General features: G+C 39.4%; 1 protein-coding gene across 2 annotated transcripts in view; it reads left to right on the top strand.

Annotated features, from left to right (window-relative positions):
- ap2b1 (adaptor related protein complex 2 subunit beta 1) overlaps nucleotides 1–23,834 on the top strand; it is a 310,350-nt gene that overhangs the window by 173,845 nt on the left and 112,671 nt on the right. For both annotated transcript variants that reach the window (XM_072589357.1, XM_072589358.1), the window contains 2 exons: nucleotides 9,748–9,877; nucleotides 18,412–18,496. In XM_072589357.1, coding sequence (XP_072445458.1) covers nucleotides 9,748–9,877; nucleotides 18,412–18,496 — 215 coding nt within the window. The remainder of the gene's footprint in view (nucleotides 1–9,747; nucleotides 9,878–18,411; nucleotides 18,497–23,834) is intronic.

Consider the following 23,834-nt stretch of genomic DNA (forward strand, 5'->3'; position numbering starts at 1 on the left):
AAAATGGACTAAAATTTTCACCTGTATAATTTTGTAGGGAATGAAACAAATGGGACATAGTCATGGAATTAACATGAAATCTGAAAAAACAAACATTCAAGAGTGTACTTTTGGATGAGTTTTTGTCATAATGTATGAGCATATCTACGTAATATGAAATTAATTTTGATGGACCACAAAAGGTTTTTCAGTAGGTACTTACTCTGTGTGCCACGTAAAAATCCTGTTACACCTCAATCAACAAAGTGAAACATTTTCAAGGGATTTTGAGTTGAAACTAATGATAAAAGTGCAAGTTCCTTTTCGTTCAGTAGTTCCTACTAAGTTCACTGGAACTTAGCAAACAGTGTCACAGAAAATTCTAGATTTTGATGTATAACTGAAGCTGTGCACTGAAGAAGTTGCTGTCAGTTTCAAACCAGTAATGCTGAAGGCAGTCAGTTTCACTGTCTTTACCGCTACAAAGTCCAAATCAATGGAAGCCTGGAATTCAATTCTAACACTTTCCAGTTCAGGCTTACTACAGATCAAATATACGGATGTTACTTGAGACATTGTGTTGAGAGTGAGTTTAGTCTAATCCTTTCTACTTCCCCAGTGGACAAAGAATATGAGCAGAAACGGGACCCCAGAAATGTTCTAATGATATGTTTAAGTACAAGGTGTTACAAGATCTAAAAGTAAAATACTGTGGGTGTTGGAAATCTGAAATATAAAGCAAAATGCTGGAGAAACTCAACAGGTCGGGCAGCATCTGTGGACAGAAAGCAGAGTTACCATTCTGAGTTCAACGTATGCATATTAAAGCTCATAGGATTGGGGTAGTGTACTGACATGGATAGAGAACTGGTTGGCAGATAGGAAGTAAAAAGTAGGAATGAATGAGTCTACCTGAGTGGCAGGCGGTGACTAGTGGGATAGATGTAATGAATCCTTAGAGTATAAAGGCAGTAGGAGTATACTTAAGAGGGAAATCAGGAGGGCAAAATCGGGACATGAGATAGCTTTGGCAAATAGATTAAGGAAAATCCAAAGGGTTTTTACAAATATATTAAGGACAAAAGGGTAACTAGGAAGAGAATATGGCCCCTCAAAGATCAGCAGGGCAGCCTCTGTGTGGAGTCACAGGAAATGGGGGAGATACTAAATGAGAATTTTGCATCTGTGTTTACTGTGGTAAGGGACATGGAAAATATAGACTGTAGGGAAATAGATGGTGACATCTTGAAAAATGTCCACATTACAGAGGAGGAAGTGCTGGTTGTCTTGAAACACATAAAAGTAGATAAATCCTGAGAACCTGATCAGGTGTACACTAGACCTCTGTGGGAAGCTTGGGAAGTGATTGCTGGGCCCCTCGCTGAGATATTTGTATCATCAATAGTCACTGGTGAGGTGCCGGAAGAGTGGAGGTTGGCTAATGTAGTGTCAGTTTTAAGAAGGGTGGTAAGGACAAGCCAAGGAACTATAGACCAGTGAGCCTGACATTGGTGGTAGGCAAAGTGTTGGAGGGAATCCTGAGGGACAGGATGTAAATGTATTTGGAAATGCAAGGATTGATTAGGGATAGTCAATATGGCTTTATGTGTGGGAAATCATGTCTCACAAACTTAATCAAGTTTTTTGAAGAAGTAACAAAGAGGATTGATGAGGGCAGAGCGGTAGTTGTGATCTGTATGGAGGTTAGTAAGGTGTTTGGCAAGGTTCCCCATGGGACACTGGTGAGCAAGGTTAGATCTCATAGAAAACAGGAAGAACTCGCCATCTAGGTACAGAACTGGCTCAAAAGTAGAAGACAGAGGGTGGTGGTGGAGGGTTGTCCGTACAAGCAATCCTCCACCACCATTCTCTGTCTCCTGCCATTAAGCCAATAATGTTTCCAGCTGTTAAGCTCACAGGATATGGGCCAACTGCTGGCAAATAGGATTACGTTAATTTAGGATATCTGTTCGGTATGGATGAGTTGGACTGAAGGTTCTATTTCCATGCTGTCTCTATGACTCTGTGTTTAATATGTGTCTTTTATGGAACTCTCTTACCAGCAAAGAACCTCTCTGGTAGAACTCCTAAATGTTTATGATTTTGACATGGTGCTGCATTGTGCGAGGGACATCCAAATGAAAGGTTGTTTGTCTCCTGTGGTCATCACTCTTGAAATGATGGCCATCCTTCACGCAGCTCGATCATTCCCATCATCCCCTCAGGCCTTTCTGGGTTTGTTTTACTTTAGTTAAGAATTTACAAAAAAACCATTAGAGCTTATCAGGTCAAAGATAATATAACACCATTCACATGCCCTGCAGTCCCACGGCAAGCTGCAACTGAAGTTCAGGTGTGCTTGTGCAGTATTGTGATGTTGATTTTATGGACAGGTTTTGCAAGTCACTTTCCAGGATGCAGTTAAGCATGGACAAGTTACTGGTATGTGGAAACATACATCTCATTCAACAGCACAGCTCCCTGCAGGGTATGCAATGTATCTAAATTTATTTTTTAAATGCAAAAAATAAGGTTTAAACTATAGACTATCTATTTCAGTTAGACTAATGCAATGAGATTTGATTTTTAAAGCCTCTCTTTTATCATTTGATTAAAGATCTCAGTTTAGCTCATCCACTTTTGGTTTGTGATTGATTGCTGACTGATTTATCAATTTTGAATCTATAGACACTGAAGAAAAAGCAGAATTTTTCCATTGGTCAGATGAGCTGACATTTGACAGTACCCTGTCCATAGTGTTCTGCCTGACTTCATGGATTCTGTCCTTAGAGTGTTAATAAATTCATAAACTGTCCCATTTCTCTTGCATGATCTGTCTGTGACTACCACTTGTCACAGACTATTTAGACACTAAAATGCAGTTTGACACTTAACGTTAGTTTTGTTCCGGGCTGAGTTCTTTCCGATACGACTGGCCGCTATTTGAATAGACGTACCATTTACTGCAAGTCAAGAATCTTCAAAGATTTCAATTGTGTCGATTTAATTTTAACAGATATTCAAATAGCTATCTGTTTAAATGCACACAAAAATTGTAATTAACAGAATGTTCAATTGATCTGAATTTATATTGAAATGCTATTTCTTGCCAAGATCAGAATTGGAAAGATACTAACAATGCTGGAAGCACTCAGTTCTGACAGCGTCTGTGAAGGAGAAACAGAGTTAACATTTCAGACTCCATGGCAGGTCACAAATTTGAAATGTTAACTCTGTTTATCTCCTCAAGTGCTTCCAGACCTGACAAATATCTTCAGAGTTTTCTCTTTCTTTCAGATTTCTAGTGTCTGCAATATTTGGTTTTGTGTCAAATTTGTTGCTGCCATGATAGCAATTTTTTTTTGAAAAAGTGGTTGTTTCTTAAAATGGTTTTTGTTTTCATGTTTCTATGCTCTTCCTTGGCGAATAGTATACAATAGTAGAAGTGTTTTCAGGCTGCTGAGTTGTGATATCAAACACTTCTTCCATCACTGTGACTAGCTTTTTAACTTTGTCAACTTGATGCTTGTCCTGTAAAAGGATTGTGTTTTATGGACTCCCTCAACTCATATACTGAACTAGCTGCAGAGTGAGGGTTTTGTGCTGAATCCAAAGTTATACTTATTCAACTGGAAGCAAGATCTGCAGATGTCACAATTTGGAACCAGAGCTCTGCTCTCTCCTTATGGCAACTGTCCAATAAGGTTTGGTCCCTGTATCTTCTGATTCGAGCGAAAATGCCAATGTAAAGCTGAGGGCTATTTAATTCTAAGCTTGATGCCAGCGAATTGGTTGGACGGTATGGTGGCTCAGTAGTTGCCTCACAACACCACGGACCTGGATTCGATTCCAGCCTTGTGCAACTGTCTGTGTAGAGTTTGCACATTCTCCCTATGTCTGCGTGGGTTTCCACTAGGTGCTCCAGTTTCCTCCTACAATCCAAAGATGTGCAGGTTAGGTGAATTGGTTATGTTAAATTGCCCATAGTGTTCAGGGATGTGTAGGTTAAGTGCATTAGTCAGGGGTAAATGTAGAGCAGGGGAATGGGCCTCTGTGTGTTACTCTTTGAAGGTTCGGTGTGGACTTGTTGAACCATGTGGCCTTTTTCCACGCTGTAGGGATTCAATGTTCTAAGTACTCAGGACTGAAGCTAGCCTGATCTGCATTCAAGATTTAAAAAGATGGAGACATTGATGTCCATCTAAGCCTGGCTTTGATGTCAATTGAGCACTTAAAACCAAATATTTCAAAGTTTTAAGGTGCAGTTAGATTCTTGTTGAGCATTGTTGCAAAGCAGTTTCTGCTATTCATCAAAATCAAAGCTGGTGTGAATGCTATTTGAGCACTTGATGGAGTTACTCCCATGACAGTTCAGACCAAGTACAGTCGGAAACTTCATTTGTCAAGTGCGTCGGCGATCTTTGAGCTTGGAATCATTTTTTAAACCTATCTCAACCTTTTTCAAGATAGACGGAATAGGACTTTGATTTATAATGCCTCTTTCATGCTCTTAAGACACTCCAAACGCATGATTGTTAATTAAATGCTTTTGAAAAGTTATAATTTTGTAATACAAAAAGCATGGCAGCCCCTTTGCACATAGAAATTCTCATAAACTGCAATGTGATACAGACTAAATAATCTATTTTTTTGATTGAGGAATGACTGTTAACCAGGATACCAGGGTGTACACCCCTTCCCTTGTTCAAAATAATGTTGAGAATTTTTTTCAGTTCAAATGAGCTGATGTGCCTTTTGGTTTAATTTGCTATTCGCATTAAAAAGCGGCCCCTCTACGAGTACGGTACTCCCTCACTACTAGACTGGACCCGAAATGTTAACTCTGCTTTCTCTCCACAGATGCTGCCAGACCCACTGAGTTTTTCCAGCATTTTCTATTTTTGTCTCTGATTTCCAGCATCTGCAGTTATTTCGTTTTTATTTTGTTTTAGATTAGGTTGTCCTGCTTGTAAACCTCGATCAAGTCTTCCAACTCGGAGAATGCTGCCATTGACCTAAGGTTGACAAATATTGAGCATAAATTCTCATCTGCCCATCTTAAGCATGTACATTTCTAACATTTTGGAAAATGTCCAGTATGTACTTGTATCCAACCAAGGTTTAACTTGAGATTTTTGAATTATTTTATAAACTAGCAACGTACACTATGGCCAATATGTGAATTGATCTACAGTACCTGATTTTTAACAATGTGGCAACTAATCCCTCTTCCTGATGAAAGTGCGGCTGGACTTCCACTCTTTCATCACCCTCAGTGTTACACCAATTGCAGAACTCCTCCTTGAGAGCAGTGATCCAATCCCGGGAGTGACCATCAGCCCATTCTGTTCTCCATGTTTTAGCATTACACGCTGACACTGTGGTAATAACTGAATGTTGAACACTTCAAAAGAAGAGTCTCTTAGTGGTCATAAGTCAAATACTGACTTTTTTGTAATATGTCTTACTTCAGGCAATTGAACCATTTTAGTTTGGATACTTATGTTAGTCACTGCCAGAATAGTTATGCCTGAGAGCAGCCTCATTACTCCTCCAATAACATTTGCTGCAGATTGCTGCCACCTAAGGAGTATAGCAACTTAAAGTTTCAAAGAAATTAATGTTAAATTCATAATTGCGACAAATCTAAATATGTTAAATCTCTCATGGATGACCAGATCAACTTTGATTTGACTGAATGTTCTTAATATGGTTCCTTTGACTGCGGATTATTTTCAGCAAAATAAATATTACTGAACAAATATTGTCTGAAAGTAGCTTTAAAATTGAGTTGTTTCAATCCAAATCCTTGTTTATGTTGGTTGTTCATTTGCTGGTGGTTTTATTCATGAAGATATTAGGATAAAAGGGGTTGTCTGTATAGAATAATGGGGGCCTACCCCCATGATTGATTCAGATATGAATAGTTCCACAGCCAAGAATATCCCAGTTTTAATCCTTCATTTGTGGGAGGTTTAGATAACTATAATGAGTTTGATGAATCTACTATGAGGACTGAGCAGGCAAACTATCATTAGTTTTGATGAACCTGATTTAAGCATTGATAGAACTACAATTCGCTTTGGTAAACTTGGTATAGGAATTGGTAGGAGAGCTGTAATTAGCTTCGATGGGAAGAGTATAGGGAAATATAAAATTGATGCTGGTCACCTGTCAGAATACCGTCCACCAGAGCAGTCAAGCAATTTTCCATTTTTTCAAATCTATGGTTATACATGAATAATAGCCAGTAATGTTTATACCAGAGATTGCCTGTGAAAGCACCTAACAAAGAATATCTTGGATCTATTCTGCTTACTCGTTCAAATTTGCTATTGGCTTCCTTATTTCAATTGTCGTGCAAATTGCCCAGTAATTCCTTTACCAATAGGCGTTTGCCCAGTTTTTTGTTTAGTAACCTGCCATCATTTTCTGTCCCAGTAATTTGTTGGTGAACAATTCTACAAATTGCATTGCACTCTCAAAAACTGTTGTATGAATTTCTTATCTCCTTTATCACCCTTAGCTTTAACTTATCTTATAATTCCAAATCCAGTACTCCATACAGACGACCTATTGATCTGACATGTTAACTCTTTTTCTTTCTCCACAGATGCTGCCTGACCTGCTGAGATTTCCCAGCATTCTCTGTTTTTGCTTCAACATTCCACTATCCAAAGCCTTTGGCTTTTCCAAATCTCAACAATGCCTGTTGCAACTTCAAAAATAGTGCCTTTGATATAAGAGTCTCACTTTTTGCTGTGCATTTTGTTTGATATCTTGTCTCTGTTGTCTAGTGAACAGTATTGTCTCGTGTGTTGCCATAAAATGTCCACTCCACATTCTCTCAATAACATCGTTTCATGCCTTTACACTTAACTATATTGCATTTCATCTCCTAACTTATGCATCCTATGCTAACCTGTCTGGGCTCCTTTCAGATTATTTCACATTGGTCATTGCACCCAACCCAGAGTAATTTACTTTAGACACACATGTCAGTATTCTTTACTCTAAATCAATTTTAGAAATGTTAATAATTAATGGGTATAACGCTGATTCCTGTGGACAACACGAGAACTTGTTTTCACTCATACCTTTCTGTTCTACATCACCCTTTGTTGTCTACTTTCCATTTGAACATTGGTCCAACATTAAACCATCTCTTCTCTCATATACCCAGTGCATCAACATGCTGTATGGGACATTGTCCAATGCTTTTCTGAAATTTGGATCATTAACAATCACAACTTCGGTTACAGATATCAAATTTAAGACCTTCAAGAAATCCGTTTCACTAGAGATATTTCATTCTGAATTAAATTTTGTCCAGCACTGTGTAATTACATGCTGCAGTTTCAGATGGTCCCTTGTGCTACCCTTCATCAAAGTATCAAACCTGCTTCTGTCAATGGATGCAAGTTTCACAAATCTGTTCTTTCTGCCCCCTTTTTGTTTGAAGATGTTTTATATACGTTACAAATGATCAGGATGCAACTTCAACCCAATAAGTTTTGTAACATTTGTGAATGGATTTATCATCAATTTGCCAGTTCCAGTCACATCTTGCAGTTGAAATGATCAGTTTAATTTCCAGAGCTTTGTTTACCTAAATGCTCCTAACCTTTCTGCAATAGCTCTTCTCGTGATACTGAGAGCTTCTGTCATACTGAGTTCTCAGCTCAGCTATCTGTTCTCCCATTATCATGAGCCCAGCAGAGAAAATAGTCAAAACATGACCTAATAATTTTGTCACTGCCTGTCTTTCATCTTGTAACTAGTGATAATTAATACAAGGCCCTTGCATTGTTCGCATTCTGAATTTCTTCATGCCTTTTTGGTTAAATTTGAGCAGAATTAATTTTGTATTTTCTACCTCTTGTTTTTTTTCTTCCTCTGAAGTTTTTACAGCTCCCCATGTCTTTTTTCCCTAATGCCTCTTTCCTCGTCAGTTGGCTTCATCTTTGCTTCCCCCATTCTCCCCAACCCTGAGATAACCAACTCCTGTAATAATCAATATCTTGTTAAAACCTTCCCTTTTAAGTAATTTTGCCATGTTCTTAGCTTGCGCAGAATTTAATTCCCTCAAAAAACTGTCATAATCCAAATCGTTACCTACCGTGACTTCACTTGACCCTACCCAATAGGAGCCAATTCAGTATTGCCTGCTTCTGTGGATTCCCTAAATTTCTTAAGAGTTTTAAGTATTTTGGCAAACTCTCTTTACTATTCTCTCTTCTCTACTATTAAGTCCTAGTCTGTGTCAGGAAGACCACAAGTCTCTTATGGTTACAAGAAAGACATTGTTCATCTTTTCTCTAACCTCAATCAGCAGTGCATCCAGCATATTACTTTATTCATTGCCCTTCTAGAGGTACCCTGCTACACTCCTTTTCTATTCCTGTCCTTCAGATGCAATCAAAGTGATGCTCTGTCCATTCCTATTTTCTTCCACTTAACCATGTATTCACCTACATTAATCACTGCATCAATCCTTGACACAACATAGCATGAAAGATTTGTTCCCCCTTTGATTGTCTCCTTGCCTATCTCACTAAATCAACCTGTGTCTTAGTTCAACCACAATACTGCACTTTATTTCTTCTGCTCCTGCCAGTATATAAGCGCACCTTGGATCATTCTTTTCCATCCTTTTCTGTATTGACAACTATCTTTCCTAATAAAATAGTTTAAACTGTACTTTCTCCTTATCTACTTACCTTGATGAAATGCTCCTCAATTCCCTTATCCTAAATGAATGTGCTTCCTCAGTTTATGTGACGGCTGTTTTAAATTGTGCATCCTTCCTTTCTGTCTAGAAGTCATCCCATTGGGCCATTAGTTTGAATCCCCCTCTTCCTTCATCATCTGTTCAACTATCTAAACTAACCATCCGTCAAATAAGTCTTCTCACAATGCTGAGATTAATCCCCTGGTAGTCTTATTTAATATTTTCCTTCACGTTTGTGGATCCTGAGTTTTGTTTATCTACATTGGTTCTTAAATGAAGTGTGACCTGTGACATCTCTCCATCCCATTGTCGGATTGTGTTGACCACTTTGTCAAATCTGAGTCTCACTGCCAAGAACACACTTTTTTTAAGATGAGGAGTGGGGGGAGAAGAGAGCACACACTGCCTTTACCAGGAAAACCAAAAAATCTAATTTACTTAGACTGTTTGTTCCCTACCATGCCTTCATTTCATGATTTCCTGTGAATCTCTAATTCAGGAGGCAGTCCTAAGCTGTAAAGCAAGCAGACATACCATTGATGTTGACAGAAATGACCAGCAGAAGGCTTTTAAATAGGTTTCAACTTCTTGGAATGTCATTGCTTCATGATAGTGCTGTGATAAGAAATTAGCCAGGTATGTTATTTCTGATTAGAAAGAGAGAGCTTTAAGAATTACTCAAAGATTCAGTTGAGCCTAACTTCCCATTCTAGCCAGTATTGGTGTCAAAAGAGAAATTAGAGAGATTTGTAAGTGGGTAGCAGTTCTACCAGTCTGGTGCAGCTGGTTAACAGATCCACCAGTCTGGTGGTGATTAGTATCCAATCAATTGAGAGATGTTACCTGTAGTTTATTTGATATCTCAGAGGCAAGTGTTAATGATCTCTGAGTGGGAGTGGGCTTTTGTTCTCATCCAAACGCAACCTAACTAGTGAGGTTGACTTCTCAGCAATGTTCCACCAGATACTGAGTATCTTGAACACAAGAGGATGTTGGGAAAATATGGACCTGTCTTATTCACCTGTTTTTTTTTCTAGCTTTGGTGTAATCCCCACAACTCCACTTCCAATTCACACTCCATTGATGCCAAATCAGAGCATTGAGGTCTCCTTACCACTGAATACCATTGGGCCAGTAATGAAAATGGAGCCACTGAATAACCTTCAGGTGAGACTCTTGTGTTCTGTATTGATGGTGATAGGGGAAGCAGTTTGAATTCTCTCTTTGGTATTATGATCCTTGTAGCCTTATAGTAAGTTTGTGAAAATTGGAAGGCAAACTATTAAGCACATTGCAGATGCTGTACATAGTCATGTTGATGAATTATTGCCCTATATCAAATAAAAGTAAACTATCTGGGGCAATTTCAGTAGTTTAGCCTAGATCCTGTACATAGCTGACCTATTGGGGAGGAATATCCAAACCAGGCCTTCATGAGGACTCTGTCAGGGAGTGGGAGCATCAGAAGAGATAGATAGAGACTGAAATTTATTAGTTTAAACACATTATTTTAAAAGAGTGGCTGTGTAACTACAGGAGGAAGGCAGGGTATTAATGAGTATGTTGTGACCAAGAGTACACTGCTGTAACTGGTGTAGTTGTGCCTTTGTTATTGCATGCAACTTTCTTTAGGCATGCTAAGCATGGTATGACTTCCATATATGTTGATGCTTGGAAAGAACAGAGAAAATAGGCATCATCTTGGTGTTGGGTGTTTAGTTTGGTCCAGACTGTTCAAAATGCAGAGTTTAGACTTCGTAAATTGAATGAAGTGCAAGGCCTTTGTCTAACCCTAGCTTGCATTGGTTTGTAAAAAGTCTTTCCAAATTTCATTGAAATTATCTTTTCAAACATCTTTTACTTGGATTTAGTCTTTTATATTGATTCTCAAACCATGTGGGATTGATGATCACAAAATGACCAGCAGAAGTCTTTTAAATATTGTTTCCTGCTTCCTAGGATGTCATTCTTTAACCCCCCCCCCCACTTGTGTCCTTGACAACTGGGAATACAATGCTTTACTGAACAGGGCCATTGTATTATGTTAGCACTACCTTGCTTTGCCTCACTTGGCAACAAAAGAAGAAAGGAGAGCAGTGCTAAACACAGCTCTGGTTGCATCTTACAACTTGGTGAACCATGAATGAAGGCTTAGAGTGCAGTGAAAACAGCGTGTCAGTCTATGGTTGCACAGTGTAGCATAAACTGTAGCAACTCTGAATCTCTCTGGAGCTTTTGTCAAAAATAAAAACTAGATTCCTGTCAGTACATTTATTTTAAAAAAAACTACCAGAGAAAAGGCTTCCACTTAGAAACACTAAAGAACTTCAGATTTGATTATGCAACGAACCGGCCTGTATTCAAATCATTATTGACATTATTTTAGTTTGTTTGTCACACTTATGATGCTAAAAATTAACCTCAAGCGTTTGACCTTGAAATGAAGTGAATTGGTGTCACTGTGCAGAATTGTAAATGCAGTTCTGGCTGCAGTGTTTTCTGCAAGCTCAGATGGTTAATATTAGCTCTAACGGAGGGGCAATTGTTTTCCTTTCAACAGAAGCAATTTGTTATCTTCAGTATGTGTCAGTCATACATGTGACAGGACAGTCTGCACAGTTGATTATGTATAAATGTGACTAAATGCCGACTTCTGTTGTTGGAGCTTTTCCTGATTTGTTGAGGTACCCTCGTGATTGGCTGCTCTATTACAGTAGGGTTTTAGCTGTAATGAATTTACATGATATGCAAATAAGCAGAGGCAACTATCCGAAAAAACCAATATTTACTGCAGGTAGCCTAAATTTATAATTTATTTGATAACTGCAGCTTCCATTTGAATGTAGAAATGACGATTGTCCACATCCCAATGAGCAGCAATTTTGTCACTATTCTCTTTGATTTAAAGGTCATATTATATTAATAAGCAGCAAGGATATTGAAACGCCTGTGAATGGCATCCAGCTGGCAGTGAGCAGCCACTGATACATATTGGTGTCAAAAAAACAATCCAAATGTTCATATTTCTGTGATTAGCACTTTCATATGCTAGCAGGTGGAAGGCATTGAATAATGAAATAAATTACCACGAAAAGTTCCATCGAAGTCAAAGCAAAGGCATTTCTATTCATTAAAAGGCTTGCAAGGAATGAAATCTCTGAAGTACATGATTTATGTTAATCAGCATAGATTTCCCACTCTAGAAGTGCTTGCTCCCAGTCAGTTTCCATGCTTCTGAACTGGAATGCTGAATATTCTGGCTGTATACTCTGCATACCAGAAAATGCCCCGATCATTCCAGTAGAATGTTGCACAGACATATGGGGGCCCATTTGTGGAAAGTTCATGCACCTCACCAGTGCAGTAATTTATTAATGAACATGACAGTCCTGGAAAAACAAATATTCAATAACAATGACGAAAATGGAACAATGTTTTGGTAATCTATTACAATTATAGTGGATGAAATAGATTATAGACTTCACAATATGCAAGTGAACAGCTGTTTTATTGATTGAGAGTATCATAAATATATTACAGAATAAGTTATCTGTTAAAATTTTGCAGATCTACAAATCCGAGAGAAAGAAAGGCATATAGATTTCCTTCAGTTGTTCCTAATGGCTTCAGTAGTTTATCAGGCATTTCAGAAAGGTCAGGCTTGTTCTTGTGCTATGATAGCTGAATAATAAAAACAAAAATAATGTTTCTGAACCGGTTTCTGATATTGCTACGAATGACTTCATAGGAGGTCAGTCTTGGAGATAAAACCCCTAAGATATTTAAAGGTGCCATTCTGCAGAAATGTAATTGACAATTCAGAGAATGGTTTCCAACTTTAGAAACCAGGACAGTATGTTAAACATACCAATAGTTTTAATGATAACTGATGTAAGTGTTAGCATCAGTTTCTTCTGAGTGAATTGTACAGAATTGCACCGAATGTATGGCAAAGCAGGCAGCTGTTTGGCCCAACTTGTCCCATATCTGAAACAAAAGCACAGTGCTGTAGAAACTCAACACCTCTGGCAGCACCTGTGCAGAGAGAAAACAAGTTAACATTTCAAACCCAGTGACACTTTGTCTGAACTCTTGATAGAGGATTTGTACAACTTGACCTATGCTACAGGAGTTTATTTGGCCTTGCCAGCAGAAAATGAGATATGCTTAATTGTAATACATGCATTTTACATTGCTAAAGTCATGAAGGACTTACATGACTATTAAAGTCATGGCCAAGAGTATTAGCCCTGTTCTGAATGACAAGTAGAAGTTTGGAGAACAGAACGCATATCAATCCACATGTTACTGCCATTATGGTGGGAGTACTAAACAGATACTTGTCTCAGCTGTACCAGCCATGCTGCCAAACACATACAATAATTTAGTCGCAGTCCTCCACTGTCTCCTCTACACAGACTGGGAATGACCTTAGGATCTTTTGCTCTGCATTAGTCAACACTTCATACAGCTGTTGTTTTACCTACTACTGGCCTGGTTATTAGACTGCAGAAAGCCAGCTGAAGAAGTTAGAACTGAAGTCAATCATTGCATGCTTTTAAAGGCATTAATTTATACATTACACATAGACACCTCCCAACGCCACAACCATTGTTTCAACCTGTGTCGACTTACTTGGATGCAAATGAATTCCTCATCTTCTACACTGTTAATACTTGATGATATGATCCATGCTCAGCAGGCAAAACCATGCAAGAAGCTTGAATGAAATTGCCTCTGTTTACTGCTAATACTGAAAATTTTATTTTGACACAAGGCCACAAGCAGCAAAGACTTTTCCAAAAAAGTTGTAGAATGCTGTACTTGTAATCAACAAGATTAATTAAAATAAACAAGACAGGTGCATATAAGGTGAAGAGAAACGCAAAAGGAGAATGGGATACACTGATAAGGTTTGATGAGTAGGATTGGGAGATTGGCAGGATGAGTAAAGTCAAATTGCCTGTTGCAGTGCTGTAGACTATAGGTAAAAACAAATCTATGTAAAATGCTGGCTGAGTACATCTGTCAGAGGCAAGATGTAACTGAGAAAGTGGTAATGACTAAAGTGGAGTTATTCAACTAGAGTTATCAGAGTTGAAACCAACAGGAAGTACTAAATAAAAGTTTAAGCACATCCTTCACTGATACCATTTTACAGGAAGAAATGTAGGAGTGGATTAAAAGCCGTGCTATGCATTCAATGGTTATCTCGAGATTCTGGTTGAGTGTTTGTAGAAAATTGCCACATGAGATGTTTAGTCAGCTTTGCTGTTGGGATTAAATAGTGGTACATGGCAATGCCATTGGCAGATCATTCCTGTCAGCAGGCTTTATGGCTCCTATCCCTTCTAAGTCTGAAACTATTTTGTTATTGGGTATGGAACATGAAGAGCAGTGATAGTCTACATCCAGTTCAGCATCCACTGCTTAGCAACTGCTTGCTTTGGTCTTTTTGCACCACAGGAAACTAATAATTACTGCAACTTCCCAAGTGGAACTGTATAATTAATCATCTTTACTCTTCAAATAATATGTATCACCACACACCCTACTCCCACCTGACAATCCCAGGCATTATTATGGCATCATATTTGGGAGTAGGCATTTGAGGTCAGTTATTTTCAGATGAAAATATAACTATTTCAGTGGTTCAGTACCCAGATCTTCAAATAATATGATGAATATTTGCACTGCCATGACCATTATTGCTGCATGGATCTCCATACAACCAGCCCATACACATATAGTGTGTGGGGGATGGCACTGCGTTTGAAGAATAAAACAGATCCTGCCAAGATAAAATATTTTTTTCTAAATATTAATTCTCAATATTATGAACTAATATGTTGAAAGCTGCCTAACATTTTCACAGTAAATCTCTGAATTAGTTTTGAATACACAAACATGGCTTGAGCTGTCATTTGTTGGGGAATTGCTTGTAACATGAATACCTTAAAAGGTTTCATTAGAATTTTAATCAAGCTTGGGAGATGGTCTTTATGGTTGTGTGCGCCACATTAAAAATGCAGTGCATGGAAGAAATCTTCCCTGACTGTACTTTCAGGAAGTACAATTTAAATGTATACCCCTCTGAGGTTTATTATGTAGTTATACCAGCCTCCTGTAGTATCAGCTGCAGCTCAGTTGTTCACACTTTTGCTTCTGGATCAAAACAGTGTGTATTTAGGTCCCATTGCATAGACTTGAGCATGAATTGGCATTCCAAGGCAGCATGAGGAAACATGGCACTGACAGATATGTCATCTTTCAAATGAAACAACAAGCTGACCCTGTCCTCCTCCTCCTCTATGAACTTTATTGGCTTTATTTAAAGAAAGGTTATGGAATTATACCCAGTATTAATCCCTCAAATAACATCACAAAAAAAAAGGGGATGCATCCTTTTTGTTTGTGGAACCTTGCTTTGTCTAGAATGACTGTCATGATTCTTACATTACCAGTAGCAACAGCACTTTGCTGAGGGGTGGCCTTATCGCAGTTTATAAAAGCATTAGGGACATAGATAGGTAGAATACCCAAGGTCTATTCCCCAGGGTAGTGGAGTCCAAAATTAGAGATCATAGGTTTAGGTTGAGAGGGGAAAGGTTTAAAAGGGACCTAAGTGGCAACTTTTTCATACAGAGAGTGGTGTGTGTATGGAATGAGATGCTAGGTGGAGGCTGGTACAATTGCATTTAAGTCATTTGGATGGGTATATGAATAGGAAGGGTTCAGAGGGACATGGGCCAGGTGCTGGCAAATGAGACTAGTTTAATCTAGGCTATCCAGTTGGCTTGGACGTGTTGGTCTGAAAGGTCTGTTTCCATGCTACACAGCTCTATGACACTTTGAAACTATTTCGTTAACAATTAAGTACTGTATGATGGCCTGAGGGCATGAGAAACCGTGTAAGTGGAGTTCACACTGTGGTTTGCCTCAGGGTTTTCACTCTTCTGCTTTTTTCTAACTTCATTTCCATTATTTTACTCTTGTATTTTTTTCTTTAACCTCATTGCTTTTAGTTTAGTCTCATAAGGGTTACAGAAATGATACAAGGTAATTCTTCAGAACATTAAAGATCATTAATAATGGTATGCTACTTATTATTTCAAAAATCCAGTTACCACTTGAAATGCATTATAAACTCTTCCATGAGCTATATCATTGATTTGTGTTGGTTACAGATGGTTGCATGTGGAAAGCAGCCTGCAAGGAATAAAACTATAAACTAATTATGGTATATGAGAATAAACTAGGTTTCTCGTTCCAACTGAGTGCTGCAGCTTCATTGAAATCCATTTCAGCTAGTGTTGTAAAAATACCTGCAATCGAGTTCTAGAAAGAGAGAAGCAAATCTAATTGTATTCATTTTCAATCAAGTTGTTTTTACAATGAAGCTATTAACTGGTATTCGAAGTGGGTTGTTCTTGTTCAGTGTGGAAAGAGGCCATTTGGCCCATCAGGTCAGCACCAACCTTCCAAAGACCATCCCACCCAGACCCAGTCTCCCACCCTATCCCCCGTAATCCCGCATTTACCATGCTCACCCACCTAGCCTGCACATCCCTGGACCCTATGGGGTAATTTAGCATGGCCAATCCAATCTAACCTGCACATCCCTGGACTGTGGGAGGAAACCAGAGCAAACCCACGCAGACATTGGGAGAGCGTGCAAACTCCCCACACAGTCACCGAAGGTTGGAATTGAACCTGGGTCCCAGACACTGCTGCCTGACCATTAGTCATAGTGTAAAGCATCCTTAAGAATTTGATAACAAAGACATGAAACAAATTGTGTTTTACCAGAGTTGAAAAGTGTGGTGCTGAAAAAGAGCAGCTCGTCAGGCAGTTGCCTGACCTGTTGTGCTTTTCCAGCACCAACTGTTTGACTCTGATCTCCAGTATCTGTGGTCCTCACTTTCTCCCTGTTTTACCAGAGTTTATATTGAGCCTTTGTGACTCTCTAACTCTCTTCCTGACTTGCCCTTTTACTTTATCCTGCAGCATGTAATAATCATCATTTCAGGGAAGTCCTGTGCTCAGTAACTTTGAAGAGTTTTTCATACTTCACTTGGTTCTTCCCATCTTGGAGCTATCTCGTATTTAGAAAATGTCTTCCACGTCAAAATTTTCCAGGGCACCATGCAAAGGCATAATCAAAGGCAGCGATCATCTTTTTGATGGAGAGGCTCTGGGATCAGCAGCTCTGGTTAAAGTCCTATAGGACACCAAAATTGCAGATAATCTAGTTCAAGCAGGTTTGTGGCAGACAGTATGATGCTGTGGACCGAAAATGATGTCTTCAGTCTTTCTAATGATTAACTTAAGGAAATTGGGTCTCATCCAGCATTGAGTGTGAAACCAGAGCGTGGGGGAGTGGGAGGACCTGGAGGATGGCATGGTGGCTAAGTGGTTAATGCTGCTGCCTCATAGTGCAAGAAATTGGGTTTGATTCCAGCCTGTGTGGAGATTGCACGTTCTCCCCGTGTCTGCGTGGGTTTCTGCCAGATCCTCCAGTTTCCTCCCACAGTCCAAAGATGTGCAGGTTAGATAGATAGGCCATGGTAAATTATCCATGGTGTCCAGGGATGTGCAAGCTAGGTGAATTAGCCATGGGAAATGTAGGGTTATGGGCGGGGTTTCGTCTGGGTGGGGATGCTCTTCGAAGGGTTCGTGTGGACTTGATGGGGTGAATGGTATGCTTCCGCACTGTGGGGATTCTTATGTGGTGAGGTGTAGAGTTGGGTGTTGAATTGGTCAGCATATATGTGGAATTTGATCCAATGTCTTTAGACACTGTGGATGCTGAGAGTAACCACTTCTTCAGAGGCTCAAACTACAATGTGGCTGTTTGATAGCCATCCATCCATCCTCAGAGTAGGATATCAGAGGGAGAGATCTTGGAGGGGAATAGTATCGTGACCATGACACGCACTAAAGTTTTCAGAAAACAAAATGCGCTTTTACCATGTTCAGAAAGGATGGGCATAGATTTGAAAAACAACAGAGTCCAATGTGTGAGAGTATACGACCATTGGTATAATGGTCAAGTATCTCTATATATATAATTGATGATTTAAATGTGCATTGTGCATTGGTGTGAAGAACAAGAAGAATACAGAAATTGCTTTCCCTGACCTTAAATCATCACAAGACATTTTAGTCAGTTCAGTGCTTTTAAAATATAGATACTATTGTAATACAGACAACCAGGCAACCAATTTACACACAGCAAGCTCCCAGAAACAGCAATATAACAGTGAACTGTTTTTGGATGTTAGTTACGGAATCGATGTTGATCAGCGGAAGAGGAGAATTATCCTATTTTCAAACAAATTATTGTAATAGTATTTTATTTTGCTGATCGATGCAACTGCATAAACCCAGTTACAGAAACTGAGCAGAGATGTAAATTTCCTTAAAAGCCAAATTGCAGAACTGCTGAAAGATAATCTGATGGATGAAGAAGGAGCAATCTGCTCTGATGGATGACGTTATTTTTGGATGTAGCTCTCAAATGTTACCTTCTCTTGATGAAAAGTGGTGTTGCTGTCAAAGTTAAAAGCATTGAATGGCAGTTGAAAATTAGCAGACCTTTGGTTAAGTCTGAGTACCATTATTCACCATGCATTTGGACTGCTTTATTAATGTGTTCATTCTTTCCAGTGGGGATTAACCCAGTTTTATTGTTATTTCAGGTTGCTGTGAAAAACAACATTGACGTCTTCTATTTCAGTTGTCTGGTTCCACTCAATGTGCTGTTTGTGGAGGATGGGAAAATGGGTGAGTGCTGGCAGTAACTATGTGTTTAGAGATATTAAATTGTCAGCTTGCTTTACTGTGCAGAAAGTTGCAGATTAGATTAGATTACAGTGTGGAAACAGGCCCTTCGGCCCAACAAGTCCAGACCGACCCGCCGAAGCGCACTCACCTAGACCCATTCCCCTACATTTACCCCTGCACCTAACACTACGGGCAATTTAGCACGGCCAATTCACCTGACCTGCACATCTTTGGAATGTGGGAGGAAACCGGAGCACCCAAAGGAAACCCACGCAGACACGGGGAGAATGTGCATACTCCACGCAGTCAGTCGCCTGAGGCGGGAATTGAACGCAGGTCTCTGGCGCTGTGAGGCAGCAGTGCTAACCACTGTGCCACCGTGCTGCCCAATATTTTCAATTGCCGTTTGTTCAGAAAGATATATATATTCCATAGAATTTATAACGCAGGCACAGGCCATTCAGTTCAACTGGTTTATGCCAGTAGCTTTGCTATATATGATCCTCCTCAGTTTGACAATAGGAAGTTTCCACTTTCCTTCCAAGAATCCCTACAGTGTGGAAATAGGCCCTTCAGCCCACCAAGTCCACAGTGACCCTCTGAAGAGTAACCACCGAGACCCATTCCTCTACCTATTATCTGCATTTACCCTTAACTAATGCATTTAACCTACACATCACTAAACACTACGGGCAACTTAGCACGGCCAATTCACCTAACCTGCACAGCTTTGGACTATGGGAGGAAACCGGAGCACCCGGAAGAATCCCACACAGACACAAGGAGAATATGAAAACTCCATACAGACAGTCAGCCGAGGCTGGAATCGAACCCGCGTCCCTGGCACTATGAGGTAGCAGTGCTAGCCACTCTACTGCCCTGCTTTGTATTTACCTAGCTGTTCCTTGCTAATTGTCTCAGTTACTCCACGTTGGTAAACAATTTAAATTTCATGTTAGATTTAATTAGTTTAAACCATGTTCCACTACAAGGCACTCTCTGCTGAAAATGTGATTTGGTATAGGTCCCAAGTTTAATTGACTTGGGTCAACATAGACAGCCACTGAGAGTGGTGGCATATCCAATAAGGAAGGAATAGTTTCTCAGCTGTCAATTATTATTCCACTATTAAAAATACTTAATTAGTCAAGCTGATGAAGGTGATTTTATTTTGAGCAGGACACCACAATTAACAGCAGTTCGCTGGTGTTAAAAGGGTGCAATCTGTTCTCTGGTGGTTACCAAATGAACATTTTATTCCCAGCATTGCTTTTTTTTTTGGTAGCAGACTCGTTTCTAGGTCAGAAGGTTGTGGGTTTCAACTTTACTCAAGGATTTGAACACTACGTAGGCTGACAGACCAGCGTTGCCCTGAAGTAGTGCGGCAATCTCAGATATACTATTCGTTGGAAAGGCATTAACCTGGTGCCTTTCTCTCTGTTCGGGTGATTTAGTTTATTGTTTGTGTTTGTAGAAACTGGTGTTGACATGATGAATGCTATTTTGAGGCATTTGTCAGGTGCATCATTTGGCATGAATCCATAAGACATAGCAGTGGAAGTAAGACCATTCGGCCCCTCGTGTCCACTCCATTTAATCATGGCTGATGGGTGTTTCAATTCCATTTACCCACACACTCCCTGTAGCCCTTAATTCCTTGTGAGATTAAGAATTTATCATTCTCTGCCTTGAAGGCATTTAATATCCCGGCCTCCACTGTGCTCCGTAGCAATGAATTCCACAGGCCCACCAATCTCTGGCTGAAGAACTATCTCCTCATTTCCGTTCTGAATTGACCCCCTCTAATTCTAAGGCTGTGCCCATGGATCCTTGTCTCCTTGCCTAACAGAAACAACTTCCCAGCATCCACCCTTTCTGAGCCATGCATTATCTTGTAAATTTCTATTAGATCTCCCCTCAACCTTCTAAGCTCGAATGAATACAATCCCACAATCCTCAGCCATTCATCATATGTTAAGTCTACCATTCCAGGGATCATCCGTGTGAATCTCCGCTGGACACGCTCCAATGCCAGTATGTCCTTCCTGAGGTGCAGGGCCCAAAACTGGATGCAGTATTCTAAATGGGGCCTACCTAGAGCTTTATAAAGTCTCAGAAGCACATTGCTGCTTTTATATTCCAACCCTCTTGAGATAAATGACAACATTACATTTGCTTTCTTTATCATGGACTCAATCTGTAAGTTAATCTTTAGAAGAATCCTTGACTAGCACTCCCTTTGTACTTTGGCTTTATGAATTTTCTCACTGTTTGGAAAATAGTCCATGCCTCTATTCTTTTTTCCAAAGTGCAAGACCTCACATTTGCTCATGTGGAATTTCATCCGCCATTTCCTGGACCACTCTCCTAAACTGTCTAAATCTTTCTGCAGCCTCCCCTCCTCCTCAGTACTACCTGCCTGTCCACCTAACTTCGAATCATCGGCAAACTTCGCCAGAATGCCCTCAATATCTTTTCATGTCTTTTCCAAATGCAATTCAAGAGATTACTTTGAGAAATGCAAGACCCTGTGTTATATTGAATCAACCAATCTGATTGTTCCAATTTTGATCATTTTGGACTGTTAAATTTGTTGCCCCGGGCGATGTGGTTGAAATGAGCAGCAGGTTTCAGCTGGGAATTCGATGAATGTTCAGGAGATTTGTTCAATGATCTTCCAAGTATTAATGTAAAACAATCCCTCAAGCAGTGCAGCTCAATGTAGAGCCTTTGATAGAATCATACAATTGTACAGGTCGGAAACAGGCCCTCTCATCCAACTCGTCCATGCTGATCAGACATCCCAAATTACTCTATTTCTATTTGCCAGTGTTTGGCCCATATCCCTCTAAACTCTTCCTATTCATGTATCCATTCAGATGCCTTTTAAACCAGCCTCCTCTGGCAGCTGGGCAAAACATTAATTGGCTTAAATGATGACTGAAGTTGCAGCTATCAATTAAATATATCTTAGGCTAAATGTGAATGAATTGGAAGTTGTTGCTGAATTTTTCCCTCTCAGAAAGGAACATTGCCAAAGCCTTATCGGAGTCCAAACAACAACTAGATCATGCAGGAAAATAAAGCTACATGCATGTATGCCATCTGACCCAGACTACCATTCCCAAAGCGGCAAGATCCCACCAATTAAAGTGAATGGGCTTTTTCTTTGTATACAATTATGCACAATTTTGTAAAGTTAGTCTGAGGTGAAATTTGTGCACAGATTTAAGTTCAAAAGTTTATTACATAAATTGTACTTAGAGCATGGAGGTTATTCAGCCCATCAAGTGTGCTCTGCTATTCATTGAGATTATGGTTGATCTGACAATCCTGAACTATTTTCCTGTTTTTTCCTCATTACCATTGATTCTCTTACTGTCTAACTCAGCCTTGAAAAGTCTGACAAAATCTATTAAGAACAGTTTTAGAACATACCGTCAATTCTTGTTCTTGAGAGCTGGTGTACAGATTTATAATTTCCTAGAAAGCATTTTTTGAGAGAGGCAAACTCTTTTGTCGGATGGTTTGAGACTCTCTTTGCTGCTCCACAAACCCTCAAGGTCCATGCACAGTGGCAACTTTGGGAAGCAGAAGCCATGTGTTGGCATGTTGATTCACATGCATGTATCTTCCCAGCAATCCCACAGCTCAGAGGGAATGTTGCTCCATAACCCACTTCTGCTCCTCATTTGTATGTTTATTTATAACATTTACTGAAATAAGAGGCACTTAGATTGAGCATTTTGCCAAAGTATGTAGCTTTATACAAATTGCAATCCAATTGTTAGAAAGAAAAAAGATATTTATCATTTAATTGGTGAACAACTGTTGCTATTTACTAGGTCATTTTTAAAGAGGCAAGGATTTCATAACTATACGGCTTTAGTTTAATGAAAAAAAGGAATGGCTTGGTAAATTTGGCAATAAGCTATTGTAAGTAATGTCAAATTATCAAGTAGTCTGTTGGCTGAGAGGTTAGAGTCGTTAAAGTGTAGTGTCCTGAGCTTTGGCCCAGAAAGATTGGATTTAAGGTGGCCACAGAGTTGTCAAAATGTGTCTAGACAGATTATTTGTTTTTTTAAATTGGACCTTTTCTGTACTCCTGTTGCATCAGTATACAAATTATCTTAAATCTACAAAGGAACTCTTAACTGCAAGATTTAAAGATCATTATTTTAAGATGTGCTTGACATTAAAAATACTTGCCTTTAAATTTCTGTTATCTTAAGTATTAAAATATGTTGTGCATATTATTGGCGATTGGCATAGTTTTCTGCTTTTATGGGATTAAAAATCTAAAGTTGACGATTTTGATGTGCAAACCGAATTAACTTGAATTGCAACCAATGTTTCCAAATCCAGACTGCCCCCATTAGTACTGCTTACTCCTTTAAATGGCATGTTGCACAAAGTTTGCATTTTTATACAAATTAGAATTTTGAAGTGCCTCAGTTGCTTAAATAATTCAGGGCATGTACTAGTTCTCAATGTGGTTAAAAATGTTTTCATCAAACAGAAGAATTGATTTTTGGGAAAGGAATGTTAAGCCTCAAACTTCACCTTCAATAAAAACCTGGCTTCTTTTGATGGTGAAATGCTCTGGCACCTTGTTCAAAGTGGAGCACAAATAATCTCACAAGCTCCTCTTGTGCACTGATGTGAAGCGAGCAACAGTCTGAATTAGCTCATGCAATCTGTCCCCACCACAGCATGCAGACAGTCAATCCTGTTCTCACTGCAGGAAGGGAAATGCAATGAGTTTTGGTTTTTCAGCTGTTGACAAAACCTAAAGATTCTGGAAATGAAAGAGAAAACAAGTTACCTGATTGAAAGAAGTCACAAAACTTAACTCAGTAAGTTTGTCGCTTGAACTAACCAGTAGATATTGTTCAGACACTATCATAAATTTATATTAGCAAGCTTTTATCGTTTTGAAAGGAACAATCTGCGTAATCTTAGGCACGTGTTGTGTTCAGACTGACTCTCAAAGCATCCATTCAAGTACTGATTCCAAATCCATTGGTGCTTCTGGCCTCTTATTGCTGTCAGAATCTCCAAATCATGAAAAACTTCCTGCAGTGCCTTCCCAGAAATGTGCTCTTTACAGCTCAACTATTTCTACTTGTAATCTGTGCTTCAGATTCCTCCTCTTTTGAAAACTGATCCCTGACATGTAGGTCTTTAGGCTTCCCAGCTGAGGTCTGATTCAAAGAGTTTTCCCTCCGGTCATTCCTACTGTCCTGTGGTTCTCAAACCTTCTGCCAATGGGAACATGCTTCCCCCTAAATGCCTCATGATTTTGAACACCTCCATCAAATCTTCTCTTAGCCTCCTC

Source organism: Chiloscyllium punctatum, chromosome 19 (genome assembly GCF_047496795.1).
Source record: "Chiloscyllium punctatum isolate Juve2018m chromosome 19, sChiPun1.3, whole genome shotgun sequence".
NCBI lineage: Eukaryota > Metazoa > Chordata > Chondrichthyes > Orectolobiformes > Hemiscylliidae > Chiloscyllium > Chiloscyllium punctatum.